This window comes from Chinchilla lanigera, unplaced genomic scaffold (genome assembly GCF_000276665.1).
Source record: "Chinchilla lanigera isolate Chin_1 unplaced genomic scaffold, ChiLan1.0 scaffold00001, whole genome shotgun sequence".
In the NCBI taxonomy this organism is placed as follows: Eukaryota; Metazoa; Chordata; class Mammalia; order Rodentia; family Chinchillidae; genus Chinchilla; species Chinchilla lanigera.
In genome coordinates, this window is record NW_004955402.1 from 33,372,664 (window position 1) to 33,390,213 (window position 17,550).

Sequence of the window (17,550 nt, forward strand, 5' to 3'; positions counted from 1 at the left end):
TGATGAGCAGCATAGGTTGACATCCTGTTATGGTTTGTGTCTGAATGTCCTCCCAAAGCCACATGCAGTCATGGGGCTGGCTTCTAGAGCTTATCATTGATCCATGGCCCAATATTGGAATTATGGATGTGAGTGCTACACCCAGCCTGGGGCGGGTAGTTTGCATACAATGTGAAGGGAAAGAGGCTGCTTGCCTCTGCTCCTCCCTTTGGCTCTTGTTGCTTTTGCCATCTTCCTCCGCCATGAACTGTTGCCCTCTGCCATGTGCCACTCTGCCTTGGAGCCAGCCCAGTATGGACTGAAACCTTCACAAACAGTGAGCTAAATAAACCTTCCCTTCCTTAATTTTGGGTGTCAGGTATTTTGTGCCAGCAGTAAGAGAAAACTAACCAAGACACATCCCTTCCCATGAAGCTTATGTTTTAATGTGAAGACACAAAATAATACATGGTCTTTAGTGGGGATATGCATTCTGAACAACATAAAGCAGGAATAAAATTGCAAAGTGCCTTGGGTTGAGAGGCTGTTTTAGTTCACTGAGTATATTCAGAGTATATTCAATGTGTTGGTTCTAAGTAACAGCAATGGGCTTAGGGTCAAAGGGTTGGAAGATGGCAGAGTCCTACCAGCAGGCCTTTCTGAAGCAGACACACACACACACACACATAAGGAATTTTGATTCTGGAGATTGAAGTGGGGTCTGAGATGTTGCATTTGCAACATACTTCGAGGAGGAGTCCGCACAGGAGTCTCCAGAGGGACCCACACACACAAGTAGCAAGCCCTTAGGCCAGTGAGGAACTGGGAATTCAGTTAAATTACACTGAGGACCATTGAGAATTCTGAAGTTTTGAAAAAGTGGCAGATCCTACTTGTGTTTTAAAAGACGGTTCTGAGGGAGAGAATGTGTAGGAGGGCTCAGAGAAGGAACAGGGAGGCAGGAGGTTGGGTGGCAGGGAAGGGTGGTGGCCCATTGCAGGTAGCTGTTGAGGCACGAGAAGTGGTCAGGTCCAGGTGTCATGTTGGAACCAGGCTGGCAGGCTAGGCTGTGGGACTGGATAGTGGAGAGAGATTTCAAGCTTCCCAGCAGGCTTCAGGTAAGCCTGCGCAACCCCAAACACAGGGCAGACTCTGCTGAGAGTCCCTTCCCACCTACCAATAAGGGACTCCCAGCAAGACAAACATCTTGCACACAAGTGGGGTTGCTCCAGGCCTTCCCTACTTGCCTGGGAACAGTGCTGGAAAAGAACACAGTGCATTTTCATACTTGCTTCCCAGCTCAGAAAGGAAGCAGCACGGCTGCAGGGGCAACTGGCTTTGGGGGTTCAGGAGAGCCAACAGGTACCTCGGGAATCTCTGCCTGACGCCCCCCACCACCAACCAGGGTCCCTGCTTCTCCTGTCTCCTATGTACAACCTGTGGAGCCACACCCATGAGCACTGTTATTCCCCCCATCTGCTCCGAGAAAAGAGCTGTCCCTCCTCGACAGATCCAGGCCACCAGCCAGGCAATAATTCAGGAATGGCAAGCACGGAAGGAGGAGGTGGACCACCTACCTAGTGGCAAAACTGACATAAGCAACTCTCAGGTGTACATCTTCCCAGGTAACCTCTCCACTGTCATCAACCTTTCCAGCTGTCCCTGCTGTGTATCTTGAGCTTTCTATAACTGTTTTCCTTTTAAGGTTGGTCTAATATCCATATCTATCTCTATCTCTACCTTATTAGATCACACTATTCAGGAACAATTTAAAACTAGAACTCTCTGCCCCTCCTTTGATACTGGTGATTGAATCCAGGGATTTCACACTGAGCTACCTCTCTAGCCCTTTTTTATATATTATTCAGATATACAGTCTTGCTAAATTGCTCAGGGTGGACTCAAACTTGCAATCCCCCTACTTTAGTCTCCCAAAGTGCTGGGATTACATGTGTGCACCACCACGCCAGGATCCATCCCCTTTTAGTACACCTGTTTCTGCATCTCAATCCTGTCTGAGCCAGGCTCAGATGCCCCTCTTTAAACATACTGGCAGTTACAGAAGGTCTAGTGAGTTGTCTTCCTGGTACAGATGGGACTGTGAACTTAGCTGTGTGTGGATTGGATGGGTGGCCACTCACAGGAGGCTTTTGGACTGAATGAAAGTGCTTGAGATGTGGTATGGGAGGCAGGCAGGAGGGACACAGCACCAAGACCCATGGTATGACCTCCACCTGGCCTGACAGTCAGGTTTGGAAAATAAGGGCATCTGGAAAATAAGGGCTTGGGAGAGAGGCTGAGAACTGTGGGGCCTTGGGCACTGATGACAGAGAGGGTGCAGAGAAAGGGCAAGGTCTGTACTGGGAACAAGGTGGCTCTGGTGTACTGAGGGTTCAGGGTGGCCTTAGGGAAAGTCACGATCTCATCAGATGGCAGCAGAGACCCCATTAAAGTCAAAGCTGACTGGTGCCTGGGGCCTGTGACATATTTCAGCTCCTGGTAACTTACAGCAATAACAGAAGGTGACCTACAGGTGTGGGAGGTGGCCCCAGCCTCCTGAAGCTGAGCAAACTGAGCTGCAGTCATCTGACCTGGCTCTCCATATTGCTGTGGAAATTGAGTTCTACTTGCACTGACAGTCACGCCAGCATGGCCTGGGGGCGGCACAGTGCCATGGGCAATCTGATTTCCAGTCTATTTCTTCATAGACCCATCTCACGTCACTGTGCAGTGTCAGTCTGTCCTTCAAATGGTCCAACAATACTGAACCGAGGGACAACTGGTACCACCATTGTCTGGTTTGGGAATACATGGGTCATGACTAACTTTTCCTTCTTGGTTATGAGGATGGAGTGCTTGTTTTATCTTTAAAGGTACACAAATGCTGGAGCAGGGTGTGTGGGAGGCGGAGGGCAGAAACTGGATCTTCTGTCCTGCCCATGTACAAGCTCCCTGTGTTAGATGCCTCTCAGCCAGTGGTGCCATTAAAACCATGGTGACAGCTAGCTCTACTGAGAAGGACCAGAGCAGCTGGGAAGCTGGGATCACAAGGATTAGGCTGACTTAATATGGTATAACATACTCTGTGAAATATCTGCACTGGGCAGCAAAGAACAAGGGGTGGGGTTAGGGGTATGTGCCAAGTGAGAGGACGTTTGTGAGAAGGAGGTCAAATGGACATGAGTAAGATTCCTCCCGGTTGTTGGTGGTGGCAGAGTTAGGAGGTTGTTCTGGGGTCCCTTCCAGCTGTGCATATGTCCACTCCCTGGGAAAGAAGAGCTGCCCACACCTGTGCTCTGCAGCCCTGGGCCAGCATCATTGCAGGGGCTCAGGGAGCCCGTGAAGGAAGGAGAGCATGACTAAATAAATGGGTAGGAGCAGCTTTCATACTGCACGCTCTCTAATCCTCACCCCAGGAAGGCTGGAGTCATCCCTCTTGGATCCTGACTCCTTGCAGAAGGGGTTTGGATCCATAGGGAAGCCTGTCCTTGGGGCTCTGTCTGGAAGGGTTGATCCCCTGAGCTGTAGCATCTCCGTGGCAGCTGTGGACTCCTGGGTGATCTATCCCCAGGTACTGAGAGCCAGCAAGCCTGACATCTACAGCTATGCCTCACCTGAGCCACTGCTTTGTGATCCCCTACCAAGTGCTCAGCTCCATGCTAGGGACTGAAAGGGGGATAGAAAGAGCAGTATATATAAGACATACTTCCTACTTACAGGGAGTTTACAAATTAAAGAGAAAGATAATCACATTCAGCCCCTTGGGGCCTCAGAGATGAGCCACCCAGCAGTGGCCTTGGGTACTAGGGGAAAGTCAGCGGCCAGCCCTCAGCTCAGGACAGCTGCAAGGGGTTGTCTCAGCTGCAGAATGCCACCTGGACCAAAGTGACACACTTCCAAAGACTTCCCACATTCAAGGACTACAGATGGTATCAGAGGCTCTATTAAAGTCTGAGCATGTGGGTCCATGCTGGGACAAACCTGAGGGGGCCATTTCAGTTCCAGAGGTCCCCACGGGATTGACTGTGCTGTGAGACTGCCATCATTACAGCTTTACCCCAGTCCCTTCTGCTTGTCACCTCCATCGCCCACTGTGTGTGGGAGTTGATTCCTCTAACGTCATGTGTTCCAAACTGCTTCCTGTCAGCTGGCTAGGGAACCCCGCACTGAGAAACACGCATACTGAAAAATAATTCATCCTTCAACACTCAGGGTTAATTCTGTGGTTAGGACTTTGAACACATTTTCAGCATGGTGGTTGTAGAAGTAAATGCTGGAAGATAGGTCTTGAAAATACAACTTTCCTTAGGAATGTTTGTATATGTTTTTCTTAATGAGTTTATAAGACTACCACATGTATATCGCAGTCCCCTTTATTAATATGAAGAGTTGTTCCTCATGTATTTTATGTATAATGTTCAGCTCTGTGGTTGCTGATGGACAGGAGGTGATGTAGCCTGGGGATAGTGAGATGGTTTCTTCCCCACAGGGCTCAGCCAGCCAGGAAACGTGCCAATTAAGGCAAAGCTGTCTGCAAGGAATCATTTCAGTTGTCACATTAACCCTATGACCTGGGGATCACAGGCTGGGTACCATTCTCAAATTCTCAAGCATTCAGGGTCCCTTTAACTGGCATCACTTCCTTTGGGGCAAGGTGACCTCTACCCAAAAATGTCAAGTTTGGGGGCTGACAAAAAAAGTCAAGCAAAGCCTACAGTCCGTCCTGGCTGCAACCGTGGGCAGGCCTGGGTAGGAGAAAGTGGGAGTGGATCCCCCAAAGGAACATGTTAGTGGGAAGTGGCCCATATGCCTCCTCCCACGAATATTCTGCACTATCGTCCCCAGAGCCAAACAAAACATAACCTAGTACCTGGAGAACTGTGCGTTCCTCTGCTAATTGCCTTTTTCAGATGCTGTCACAATTTAATTACTCTTTATCATGTTATTGATTAAATAAATGATCACTATGGAGGAGCCAGCTGGGTGAGGGGTGGGTGAATCTGCATGTCCAGCCTTGTAGTCCTGGTCTATGTGAGGACCATGAGGGTTTGGGGGAACAATAATGCATAGAGTTTGTGGATGGTGGCTGGACAGTCATAGGAATTTAGGATTAAGACTGGGCATTCACTCTCATATGGCTGAGACCAGCAATCCTCCTGGAATACAGCTGACGTTTTTGGTTTTGTTAAGTGCTGTTTTAGGGGCTCCAGTTTCTCCGAGAGTAAGAAAGGATGAGAAAAGTGGACAACAAAGATTTGGGTGGGTGGGGATGGGCAGGAAGAGTTTTAACATTAGTTTGAAGAAGGCCCCAAGCTGTCACTCCCTTCCTATCTCGTCTGGTAGCTGTAGGGGCCAGTATGGGGACAAGCAGGAGAGAATGTAGGGCAGAGGAAGCAACTGCTCGTCTGTGTCCTCAGCTTTCGTCAGCGGTGGCAAGGGAATTACCACTGCCGTGAGAGGACACTGGGAGCCACTGAGGAAAGGGCGAACTGGGGCCCAGAAACACGCTGCATGGGAGCACTTGAGTTACAGACTATGTTCAAAATGTTGGCTACTATGTGCTAGATGCATTACATAATTTTTGTTTTTAATCCTCCCATCAGCTCAGAGGGCAGTTAGGATTATCCCACCATACAGATAAATAACTTGAGGCTTGGAGGTCCCAAGAAGTCCACAGGGACTAATCTGGCAAGTAAAGGAGCTGAGACTGGAGCTCAGTTCTAAGTGGATTTGTACCCAGTAACAACCTCCCCATTAAGTGGGAAAACCAGCGATGGGATCTTGCTCCTGAATGGATACAGATACATGGCCTGGATAGTGTCTTGAGGAAGAAGGCAGCCCAGCACTGAAAGCCACTGAAATGTCCCATCTCCCATGCCTGTCTCACAGATGTCTGTGCTTGTACCCTTGGGTCCTTTCTCTGCTGCCTGACTAGGGACCCCTGAATAGTCCTCTGTGCCATCCTGTGAGCCACTACTCAAAGGCTACTTGTTTTAAGGGTCTTCTAGTCCTCTCTCTAGATCTCAGGAGGCTGAGGAAGGATGATGGGACCGTGGCTTAACAATACAATGGCTGGATATGATGGCAGTCAGCCCTCATGCCAAGAGCATGGTCTTTGGAAAAAGCAGACCCGTAGCCTGGCTTCAATGTCCGTAGGGAATGAATTCTCAGATGAGGAGGGCTTCTGATTCCCTAATTCTGTCTGCCTTGCCCTCGTTAGATGGCCCCAGTGGACAAGGAAATCCACAGCAGCAGCCCTGCTCATGGGGCCCCATAAGACATTGTTCAGAAGATGTCCTTCTGGAGTGAATGTGTGGCATCATGCAACTCTTTCCCTAAGGTGCTTTGGGCAAGGGATCCTGGAAGAGCCCTGCCAAGAGAAAGGGAACTGGTATGCCAGCAGCAGGACCACTATGAAAACACCTGCACCTGCAATCAGACTTCTGGAAGTGTGCACATTTGGCCAGGATTATTCTTTGGTAATATGTCATTTTTACAACATTGGATCTCTTCAAAGGACATCATTTCAAAAGTTTACATACTGGTGTTTTCTATTTTCTTTATTACCATTCATGCTGATTTTCTCCCATATTATTACCTTTTCTGATTTAATCCCTGCTAATAATTACTTTGAAAGACAGTTATAAGGTAGTTCCTCACTGTCACTGGTGAAAACGCTTAGTTTAAGAATAGACCAGAATTTTGTCATAGACAGATCTAAGGAGTTCCTGATTAAACAGACCAGAATAACTCTACTTTTAACCCCTCACACCCTGGGAAATGAAGACAGAAGGGTGCTATTCCTCTCTGTCCATGGCAGAATAGTACTCAGAGTCTAGCTCTGGACAGTGTGACCCCTGGTGGCTTCTGAATCCAATCATCTGAAACAGATGGTGGGCTTAAGCTTCCTCTGCTTTCCAAAATCAGCGCATTTCAAAAATTTCAGGTAGTTTAAGTTCATGGGAGATCGTGTCTAAATGGACACCCTCATTAGCCTCATGTTACCTAGGGACACCTACTTGGGATGGGCCATTGTGACCAATCCTCGCTTGTTATGTGATTTGCAGGAGGCATTTACATTGTTCTGGGTTCCATGATGGGAGAAAAGGAGAAAGACAGAGCTCTGCACAGAGTCTGAAATTATTCATCTGGGTAGGAGCAATCCTCCAAGAGCTGCTCCTGTGAGGAGGATCTAAACCTTGCCAGATCCAGGAAACAAAGAAGGAGAATTCCCCACTCCAGCCTGGGCACAAGGCACAGCAATCACATGTAGCCTTAGGGTAGGGAAGAAGAGGGAGCAAGCAAAGGAGAAAGAAAGAGAGGTAGGGGGAAAGGAGGATGGGGAGAGAGAACACTGGAGGTTCAAGGGCAAGGGAAGGTGTACATGGATTAACAACAGTCCTCTCCAGATGGTGAAGGTCACTACTTAAAGAGCATGTGCCACTTATGTCTGCTCATCAATCTTGTAGGCTTCATCTCCATTTTGCAAATGATAAATCTTAGCACAAAGAGGTTAAATAACTAGGCTAAGGTCAGACAGCCTGTAAGTAACAGAGATGAGACTGGAACCAGGTCCTGACTGCACAGCCCATGTGTTAAGAGACTGTACCACTTGGCCATGATCAACATCAGTACCAGCTCAGAGAGTGTCCCCAAGGACTCTTAGAGCCATATCCCACACCCTGTCCAGCTGCGTTGACCTTGAACAGTGCTCTTTCGTGTATTGACCCCACAGACTCTCGCTTCCTTTTCTTTTTTGTACCAGGCATCGAACTCAGGACCTTGTGCTCACAGGCAGGCGATGGGGCCACTGAGCTGTATCCCCGGCCCTCTTGCTTTCTTTTCATACTCTGGTCTTTTTTTTTTTTTTTTTTTTTTTTCGGTTTTTCTCCGGTACCGGGAACCGAACTCACGACTTTGCGCTTGCCAGGCAGGCTCTTTGCTGCTGAGCTAAATCCCAAGCCCCCATACTCTGGTCTTACCTAGCTGAACATATGATGGCCTTTCAGAAAGCAGGACTGAGACCTATGTTTACATTCTACTGGGCCAGCAAAGGCTTGGTGCAGTAAGTGCTGCTCTGTCCATACTCCCCAGGCCCTGCCTGTGATGGCCCCGCTGGCAGTGAGAAAGGCCCTTTGGGCCCACGTTTACCCCCTAGGGACCCATCTGTCGTCTCCTTGGCTCCCCACACCAGAGGCTCCCTCTGCCTTTCATCCCAGGGTGTACTCTGGGGTTGGCCAACACTCAGCCCTTCTCTTCTCCCTGCATCTGCAGAGCCTACCCCTGAATCTGCAGAGCCTACCCCTGTATTATTGGAAAAACTTTCAAGAGCTGGAGGCCAGGTTCACTCAGAGGGTGCACTGCGGGAGTGGGAGAGGAGGAGCAGCAAACACATCGGGAAGCTGTCCCCCAGCAGGGAAGTGAGGGAGAAGGAGGCATTGGATTTGAGAACCCCACAGCTGCTTGTATACCAGGGCCAGCCAGAGGCCACTCAGCTCTACCAAGGGCCCCTCCCCAAGGCCTGAGTCATCTGGAGTAGTCATAAACTCCATTTGTCCTCTAACCTGCCTGGAGTCAAACCTAATATTTCCTTGAGGAAGTTCATACCTACAGAGAAGGGGGCCATTCTGGCTGCCTTTCAGTCCAGCTTGTCTTTCAGCTACCCCTGTGTCCCCACCATGCACTCCAACTGACTATCCTCTCACAGTACCCTTACTTGGGTCCCCCTCCCTCCTCTAAACTCAGCCACCTGCATGGGATTCCATGAACAGGCCTCATAAGTAGCTTCCACATCTTCCTGCCCAAGTTCTATCACTTGGTTCGCACACCATCAACACTCCTCTTTCAAACTCAGAACCACTGTGAGTGGGTGAGGCAGTAGCTCCTGCCTTTCATATTGCATGAGAACTGGTGTAAAAAGTTGGCTTTTCCTAAAACCAGGGTGCAGCATAAGAACAAGGGGTGAAGTGAGAGTTTGGGAGGGATGACAAGGGCTTAACGAGGGGACCCCAGAACACAGAGTGGTGCCAGGTAGGCAGGTCCCAGTAGGGTGCAGGGGAGTGAGCAGTGGAAGAAATGCAGGGGGAAAAACATTTACCATAAATACCTGATCACTGCCCTCCACAAAAATTCCAAAGAGGGACAGTGAAACAATAGGGACCAAAGACACTGAGGGTGGTGTATAAATTGCCAGTGTCTCCCCCGCTTGGTTAGAACACCAGAGATTAGATATCCATGGAGGACAAACACACACAGGCATCCACATCCATGGAAAGGTACAGCATTGCCCAGAAAACTGCCCCAAACACGTTCCTTTCAAAGCTGCCAACTGGGAGGCCCCTCGATCACTTGGAGGCAGATCAAGTCCATTTCCTTTTATTGCAACTTCCACCCTTCTAGAATTTCTCCTTCTCTGCAGGTCTAGCCTGCAGAGATATTAATCCCTATTCAAATGAACCTTCAAGGCTCTTCTTTCATTTATTAAAAAAAGAAAAACCTCTCGAAACACCCCCAAACCAGCGGCTCTAATGTCATCAGTGTGTGCAGGGCCAGGAAGGGAGGGAGAGGGCTCTGGCATCCAGGCTGGCCTCAGGTTTCCTCACCTGGCCTCTCTCTTGTTGGAAGGCAGAAATGCAACCCTTCCTTCCCTCCTCCTCCGCTGGCCCTCCCTCCAACAGCTTTAATAAACACTGATTATTTCAGTCCTCAGAGCACAGCTGTCCTGTGAATTGTCCAGTCAGGGTTATGGGGTGGGAGCCAAAGGCTGGAGCTGGAGTTCAGATCTCCTAATAACCCAGTCTCCCTTCCCCTCCTCCCTAGCAGGTGGGAGTTGAGGAGGAGAGCATTTCTTTGGCTGAGACAAGGGATGACAGAAGCACTTTCCCGGCAGCCTGCTGAGGGCCAAGGCCCCTTGGGGGAGGCTGTGGAGCAGAGCTTGCGGATGAGGCTAGAGGTGGAGGCACCTCACTCACGCCCATGGATTCAGGTCTCTCCAAGGTCCTTCTTCATCCAAGTCAGGGAGCCCTGAAATTGTATCTCTGGGGGATTAGCCTCAGGCTTCTTCTCTGCTTAAAATGTGCTGGTACAATATTTGAGGACAGAAATAGAATTTTAGCCAATTTGTTATCTATCAGAGGTGTTTGAAAATGTTTGTTGAATGAAGGATTGAATGAATGATACTCTGGGTACCAGAGAAAAGGCAGGGAAAGCTCTGAGAACTGCAAGGGAAGTGGGTAAGGAAGACAAGATGAGGGGTAGTGGAACAAAGTTAAATTCTGTCACATTACAGTTGTGCATAAAGCCAGTAAGGGTGGCAAAGGGAGATGATCCTTCAAATAGGGTGACATTTACCACATAAGTGCCATTTACCTGACTCCTGCCAAATCCTTCTCCAAAAAGTTGGGACAATTATCCTCTGAGGATGTGATTCTCAGAACTCTCAAAGCTAAATTCAGAAGCCATCTATTCAAGCATTCTTTGAATTGTTTTCAGCAGCAGAAATGCTCTTTTACAAATTAAATGTTGGGCAAAAGCTGCCCCACCCAGAACTGTTCTGCTTGAATCAGTTTTATAAGATGCTTTGGAGGATGTTGGTCTAATCCTACTCATTTCCAGTAAGAAAACTGAGGCACTGAGAGGCTGCCTTGTGTTCTTAGACTTCATCACAATCACCTCTAAGGATCTGGCCACTGCCCTTAGGTTCTCCTTCAGACCTTCCTGGGTAGGTCCCTGGCAGCTGTCCTCTTATAGAAGACTTCACAGGTGATTATAGCATGTGGTTAGGTTTGGGAACTGCTGGACCAAGCACTACTTTGAAGGTGAAGAGTCCATTGGAAGCAGAGCCCCATTCAGACTTCCCTTGGGTTACGCAGGTCAAATTCAATCTGAGTCCCTAGAAGCTACCGGAATTCCATCCTACTGCTGAGCTTTGGATCAGAACACCTAATGATCAGAACTTCAGCACATTCAGATACTCTAGTAAATTCCTGTCATTTTTGGTAATTTCCAAACTAGATGCAGCCCTCCCCCACTATTTGGCTCAAAATTAACTGTTCAAAGTGTCACCCTAGTATACCCCTGAAAATGAGTAAAATTATTTCCCTGCAGATCTGAAATACCAGTGTAAAACAGAGCACCCAACCACACAAAGCCATTGTTCTACAGAAACTTGGAGGGAAAACTCAGCATAGAGCTCAGAGGAAACACCCAAGTATTTGGGATGCACCAGAGGTCCATGGGGATCTCACAACAGCCATGGTAAATGTGACTGAGCTGACCCTAAAATGCTCCCTGGTACTGCTACCTTAAGCATATAAACCCTTATTAAACAGTGTTAAGACTATGGAGAAACTGGAGCCATCATGCCCTGCTGGTAGGAGAACAACGGTACAGCCACTGTGAAAGACAGCCTGGTAATGTTCCCAAAAGTTGAGTAGAGTTGCCTTCTGACCCAACAATTCCTTTCCTAGCTATATACCCAAAAGAAATAAAATCTATGTCCACACAAAAACTCACACATTCGAGGCAGCATTGTTTACAAAAGGCAAATGTGGACACAGCCCAAATATCCACCAAGGGGTTAAAGGAGAAACAAAATGTAGTTTATCTGTACAAGGAATAGTATTTGGTAATAAAAAAAATGCAGTACTGATGAATGCTACAAAATGGATGACTCTTGAAAGCATTATGCTAATTGCAAGAAGTCTGTCTCCAAAGGCCACATATTGTACCATTCTGTTTGTATGAAAAGACCAGAATACGCAAGTCCATAGAGTCAGAAAGTGGATTACTGCTGACCCCAGACTGACAGCTGGGATAAAATGGGCAGTAACTGCTAATGGGTACATATGAAAACACTGTAGAATTGATTGCGTGACAGTTACACAATCTTGCAAACATACTAAAAGCATTGAGCCATACACTTTAAAGAAGCGAACTGTATCTATCTATGTCTCTACAAAGCTGTTATTAAAAAGCAAAAATAAAATAATTCTTAGGAAAGCTACTGTTATTTCATCTCTGCATACTAAGGCAGCCCCTATTAGACTTCTCTAGGGCTTCAGGAAGGTAGATATCAAGTGAAGTTGGGACCTTTGTCATCTTTTACCAGTAGCTCCACAAAGACCAAAGGGCCAATTTGTTATCTGCAGGAACAAGTGAATAGAACTGTCAGCCAAAATCCACAGCCAAAAATTAAATAAATAAATAAATAAAGCAAGACCCTTGAGGGTATGTGTGTACACATGTGTGCAGGCAACACAGATTTTCCTGAAGGCCAAGTCTAGTTATGTGATATCATTTGGAGGGTCACATATACATCTGCATCTGGTTTGTAACTAATTTGAAAAAGCTGACAGACATCATGTACCATCTTATAAAGCAATTATTGAAGTCTGGAGTCTTGAGGTTGCTCTACTCAATTTGTTCAGCAGATGGACTATCTTGTTCAGTGGATGGATTATTTTTTTTTTTTTTTTCTTTTTTGGTTTTTCTCCGGTACCGGGAACCGAACTCACGACCTTGCGCTTGCCAGGCAGGCGCTTTGCCGCTGAGCTAAATCCCCAGCCCCCAGTGGATGGATTATAACCCACCCCAGCAGGTTCCTGCCCTAGGACAGGCAGGCTATGGCTAGGCAAACTTTCCTGTTCCACCTCTCACAGGCACCACATTTCCCCCAGGGAGAAGCTCTTACCCCTTGAGCGAAGGGTCTTTCTCATTAGCAGACCTCTTGCGTGGAAAAGGGAGGTGTGCAGGCCAGGTAGAATGGAAGGAGGCCCTCCGGGAAGATCCTCATCCAAGCATGGCCAGGATGGAGGGCGCTGGCAAGTGGAGCAAGGGTGAGTGTAACAGAAGACAACAAGCACTTCTCTTGATCCAAACACAGGACTGAGATGTACAGAAGGGAGGTGAAATTATGGTTCAATTTTGAATACCATCTACTGAAGATAAACTCTCCCTTCAAAGGAATTATTCATCTCACTCCGTCATGGTGCCTCGGGTTAATCAGGATTCAAATTTATTAAGCCATGTTGTGCAGAATGTATGCTACCAAAAGACCTGTTTCATCACCCCCTTCCCCAAGCTACTTTTTTCTTTTCTTCTTTTTTTGCTTACTCATAAGAAGTCTAGCAAGTTAAAAATCAAAACAAAAACCAACAAGCACACACATACACCACAAAAGATAGGGCAGAGGTGGGGGAAAGCTCTTCCTGGAAGTTGCTACAAGGCAGGCGGCTTCAGAAAGGAAAAACATGATCTCTGACTAATATGAAGGAGACTCCAAATTGCTCTTGGCAACAATTTCTCAACCTGATTCCCCTCCCTCTATTCATCTCTGCAGTTCCTAGCCAAAGGAAAATAAACTGAACAGCCCTCTCCCTGGACTAACCTGTAGGGCTGCACGGCTGGGCACGGGCTACACAAACAAACACCCTGGTGCAATTATACACCTGTGTAATTGCTGTAAACATGGGGCTGCCAGCGGGTGCTTGACACCCTTAAGCTCATCATCAGAAGTATTAGGAGAAAAATGCCTTTATTCTGGCAGCATGACATCAAAATGGAATGCAATGCAATTTTGTGACCTCAAATCCAAGAACTTCTTTTTCTTTTTTATTAAAAAAAGAGAGAATGAAAACATATCCTCCTGGTAAGAGCTGGCATCTCTGGAGAAGGAAGCTCTCAGAGCATCATCCAGCCAGACAAGAGCTTCAAGGAAGATCTATCCGTTCATGGTCCTCACAGACGGGACCGTTAATGTTAGAGGTAGTTATCTTACACCTATTACACTATTTGAGATGGAAGGAAAGTTAACAGGCCAGACACCCCAGAAAATTTATGGCTGCTCTGTCTCAAATATCCATCTGACACCATTCTATTCAGACAGATATGTCAGTCAGCTAAAACAGAGAAGGATTCACGTCTCAGAAAATGGCAATGGAAGTGGAGAATAAGCAAGTGTAGGTGCCTCTTCAGTTGAGGTCTGAAACTGCCCTGGCTGACCAGTGTGAGCTACTCTGAGAACCACAGGTGGTCTGGAGGCCTGGGTCCCAGTCCTGGCTTTCTTACCAATAAGTCTGTGACCACGGACAAGATCTCTCAGAGCTTGGGGCCATGGGGGAGCCTCTCAAGTGGGAGAGGCTTCCCACCACAGAGGAACACAGCCGGTATATCAGGAGGATGGCGCACAAGGGCAATTCTCAGCCTGGCAGGCACTGCTCCAGAGAGGGGTCATGCTCTTAGAGGTTGCATGAGTCTCTTGTCATCTATACTGGTAAAAGCTGATCATTAAAACAGCAGAGGCTCAAATTACTTCCCAGCTTTTGGGGCAGGGGCTGATTATTCTGTTTGTACTCCACAGTGTCCCCTTGAGGCAGGGACAAGTCCTTGTAACTGTAGCATGAAGACAGCTCATCAGTCCAAGCTCTTTCCTTCCTCCCTGCCTTCTCGCATTCTCCTCTTCACCCAGGCCACATGCTGCTGCTTCTGTGGCAGAGCTTCTGTGGCACCCTCCCACACACTACCTCACCCTGTCCACTCGATCCTGGTGGGCATGTACTTTTCCATTACTACTCCCACTGACAGAGGCCAGGAACTGGCTCTGATTTCACTCATTGATGGATACTTAGCACTTAGTATGACCCCTGGTAATGCACAGTAGGCAGTACAATCATGTTGAATAACAAGCTGAGTGACTGAGTGGAAAGAAACTAAAGCTCAAAAAAGTTAATACTATGTACAACACTTACATACTATTTTGTATTGTATTATAATTATACCAAGGTGGTTCCCATTTCCCCAATTACAGTGTAATGTTCTAAAAAGATGTGGAGTGTAATGGGTAGCTTTGAATTCTGCCTCTGTCACTACCTGGACATTTACTTAACCCTTCTGAGCTCCACTGTCCTCATCTGCAAAGTCCAGCTAATGATTTATATCTGACAGGAATTGGTGGGTTAGAGGAAATAATGTATGGGGCATAGGATTTAATCTCCAGACACCCACTCTTTTTCTGCCTCTGTCCCCTCTGGCTCCCAGCACTCACTTAGCAGGATAAGCTTCATGCTCTGCAGCTTCCAGGCCTTTGTTCTCTAGGTCTTTCTCCTTCACGTCCTTGTCCCAGTGTCACCTCCTTTAGAAGCCTTTCTTAAACTCTGGCTGCCAGATGCCCCTTCTCAGATCCCAAAGTGGCTCTCCCAGTGACTGCTGGGGCCTGTACTTGCTCCCTCAGGAGCTATGCCCTGTATGCTTCTCTCTGCCAATTGCCCCTGGGGGTGGGGTGCTTCCTGCTCTAGTCCTGTGTGCATTTCCTAGCAGGGCTCAGAGGGGGCTGGGTGGGGTCTAAATTTACCACTTTTATCAAATGCTGCATCCTAAGCTGGAGGCCATAGGACCCAGTTGGCAATTCTGTGTAAGGCACCTCGGACTCCTCTGCTGCCTACCCTGGGACCTTGGGGCATGTACCTTGCTCTCTGGGGTTCCAATCAGGTAGATGAGGATGGTGTGTTTGCCCTTGCCATGGTCCTTGAGTAGCACTTTAGGAGAGCTTAAGAAATAGTACTAAACACTACCAGAATACCATACCCGTACCCAACATAACCACCAAGAAGGCACAGCTTTTTGGGGGAAGAGTCGTTTTTCTTCCAGTTCAGCTTAAGGTAAGCTCTTAAGAGGACATGGTGACAGCACCGGGGCTGCTTCCTTTCCTGGGGATTCACCCAGAAGGGGCTCCAGAAGCCTTTCTAAGCCTGGAGAGAGGACTTAACGAGGGAAGCCCTGGGAAAGAGTGATGCTGAACCCCATCCCCTTGCATCCCTCCTACTTCGAAAAATCTTCAACCTAACCTGGAGAAAACCTCCTAATTGCTTCAATCATTTCCTTTACATTATTTAAATTCCACATTTAGAGGTATTGAAAATGATCTGTCCCTAACCGACCAGCAGCTGAATCGCGCAGGAGGCGGGGGGCGCCTTCCTCCTGCACACAGCCAGGTACCAGCTGCTAAAGGGGAGGGCAGCTATCCCCTGCCGATCAACTGCAGGCACAGCCACACCCGGACAGCCCAAGGCAGGATCTGAACGAAATGTCCAGGGAGGCCATGAGCATGGGGCCTCGACCTTGCCAGGCCAGTAGCTCGTTCCAGCGTCCTTTCCAAGCCAGTCCCGCGGCTGCTGCGCCCGAAACCCAGAACCCGGGCCGTGCCGCTCAACGAGGTGACGCAAGGCCGGGCACTATCCGGGAAGGAGGCAAGCAGGGTCGGTGCCCCTGCCCTACTGCACCTGGCCTCCTCGGAGCTGCAAGACCCCAGCTTGACTGGCCCGCTGGGAAGTCCCTCAGGTCCCCCACCAGCTCTGTTCAGCTCTCCTGCGTGCCCGGTTACTTCTGCCAATCTCCCTTTAATTTCTGCCCACGTCTCTGGTCTCTGGACCGACACTTCTGCCAAGTTGCCATGGCTTTTGCTTTCCCCAAGTTTTCTGACACTTGGGAGGGCCAAGCTTTGGTGCTAACAATGTGAATCTGCAACTGCCTTACGCTGCCCCTCGCTCAGAAAGAGCCTGCCGACGCGGGCACCGGGAAGCGACAAGCGGCGAGTGTCGCTGCAGAGTTCCAGGTTCTCTCCTGGGTTCCGCCGGGGACGTTTGCCCCGCGCTCACGCAGCGGTTCCAGCGAGGAGCGGGCTTGAAACGTCTTGAAAGACAGGGCTCCCGCCCGCGAGCGCTCCCCCGAGCTGCCCAGGGGCCCCCAAGGCGCCACCTGGCCAGAGGGTTCGCCGCGCACGAAGCGAGAATGCCCGCAGAGCCTGGGAGTGGCTTCTTCCCCACGGCCTCCCCAAACCTCAGCTAGGGCTCCCCAGGTCGCCAATTTCAGCCGAGGTCGCCGCAGACTCACCTGGCCGTTCCCGGGACGCCGCGCTGGTGCCCGGGCCGTGTCTTGAGCGCCGCCAGGGTCCGGGGCTGGGAATCCACGCAGCAGCGCTGCTCAAGGAGCCTGCCGCAGCCGGCGAGAGAGGTTGTCATTGATTCGCGCTGGGCGCGCTAAGCCATTCCAGGAGTGGTTTGGAGAGAGCACTCCCACCCCTCCCTCCAACCAGAAGTATTTGGCAGACAGCCCCCTTCCTCCACCTGTACTGCTGAGCGCGGGACAAGGACCAATTTCACCACTGGCGCTTTCTGCTTCACTTTTGAACACGTAAATTAAGCTCTTTGGGGAAGGTAGTGCAGAAATGAAAGCAAGGACGATGGAATAGTTTTTCTTTCCCCTTTTCTCCTGGGTCTCTCCAAAATTTTCCCTACTCTCTTTCTGTCTAATATTTCACAAAGTGCCTTGCTACTGAACTCAAGGCAAGGGAGGCTTTTTATTATTATTGTTTTAGTCAATTCGGTATGTGTCTTTTATTTTTAGAGGCAATTTTGTTTCCATTTGCCTGAAACCTGAGCCCAATAAAATTACTAGAATTGTACGTTTTCTCCTTAAAGGGTCGTGACAATAACTTAACCAGTCAACTACTGCACAGCAATCATTTAAGTGATTTCTTTTTTCGAAAAAGAAGAAAGTGCAGGTAGTAAGCAGAGA

General features: G+C 48.6%; 1 protein-coding gene across 3 annotated transcripts in view; it reads right to left on the reverse strand.

The window, feature by feature from the left end:
• Positions 1-17,238, reverse strand: part of Zbtb7c (zinc finger and BTB domain containing 7C) — a 93,515-nt gene extending 76,277 nt beyond the window's left edge. The window contains exons 1-2 of one of the 3 annotated variants that reach the window (XM_005372895.2): positions 16,867-16,896; positions 12,671-12,797 (exon numbers count right to left, since the gene is read on the reverse strand). Coding sequence is in view for 1 of the 3 variants with exons in the window: in XM_013510536.1 (XP_013365990.1) it covers positions 16,867-16,994 (128 nt within the window). In the remaining 2 variants the exon portion in view is untranslated. Of the gene's footprint in view, positions 1-12,670; positions 12,798-16,866 lie in introns of all 3 variants that reach the window. The other 2 variants (XM_013510536.1, XM_005372894.2) reach the window with 2 other exon arrangements.
• Positions 17,239-17,550: the final 312 nt, after the last annotated feature.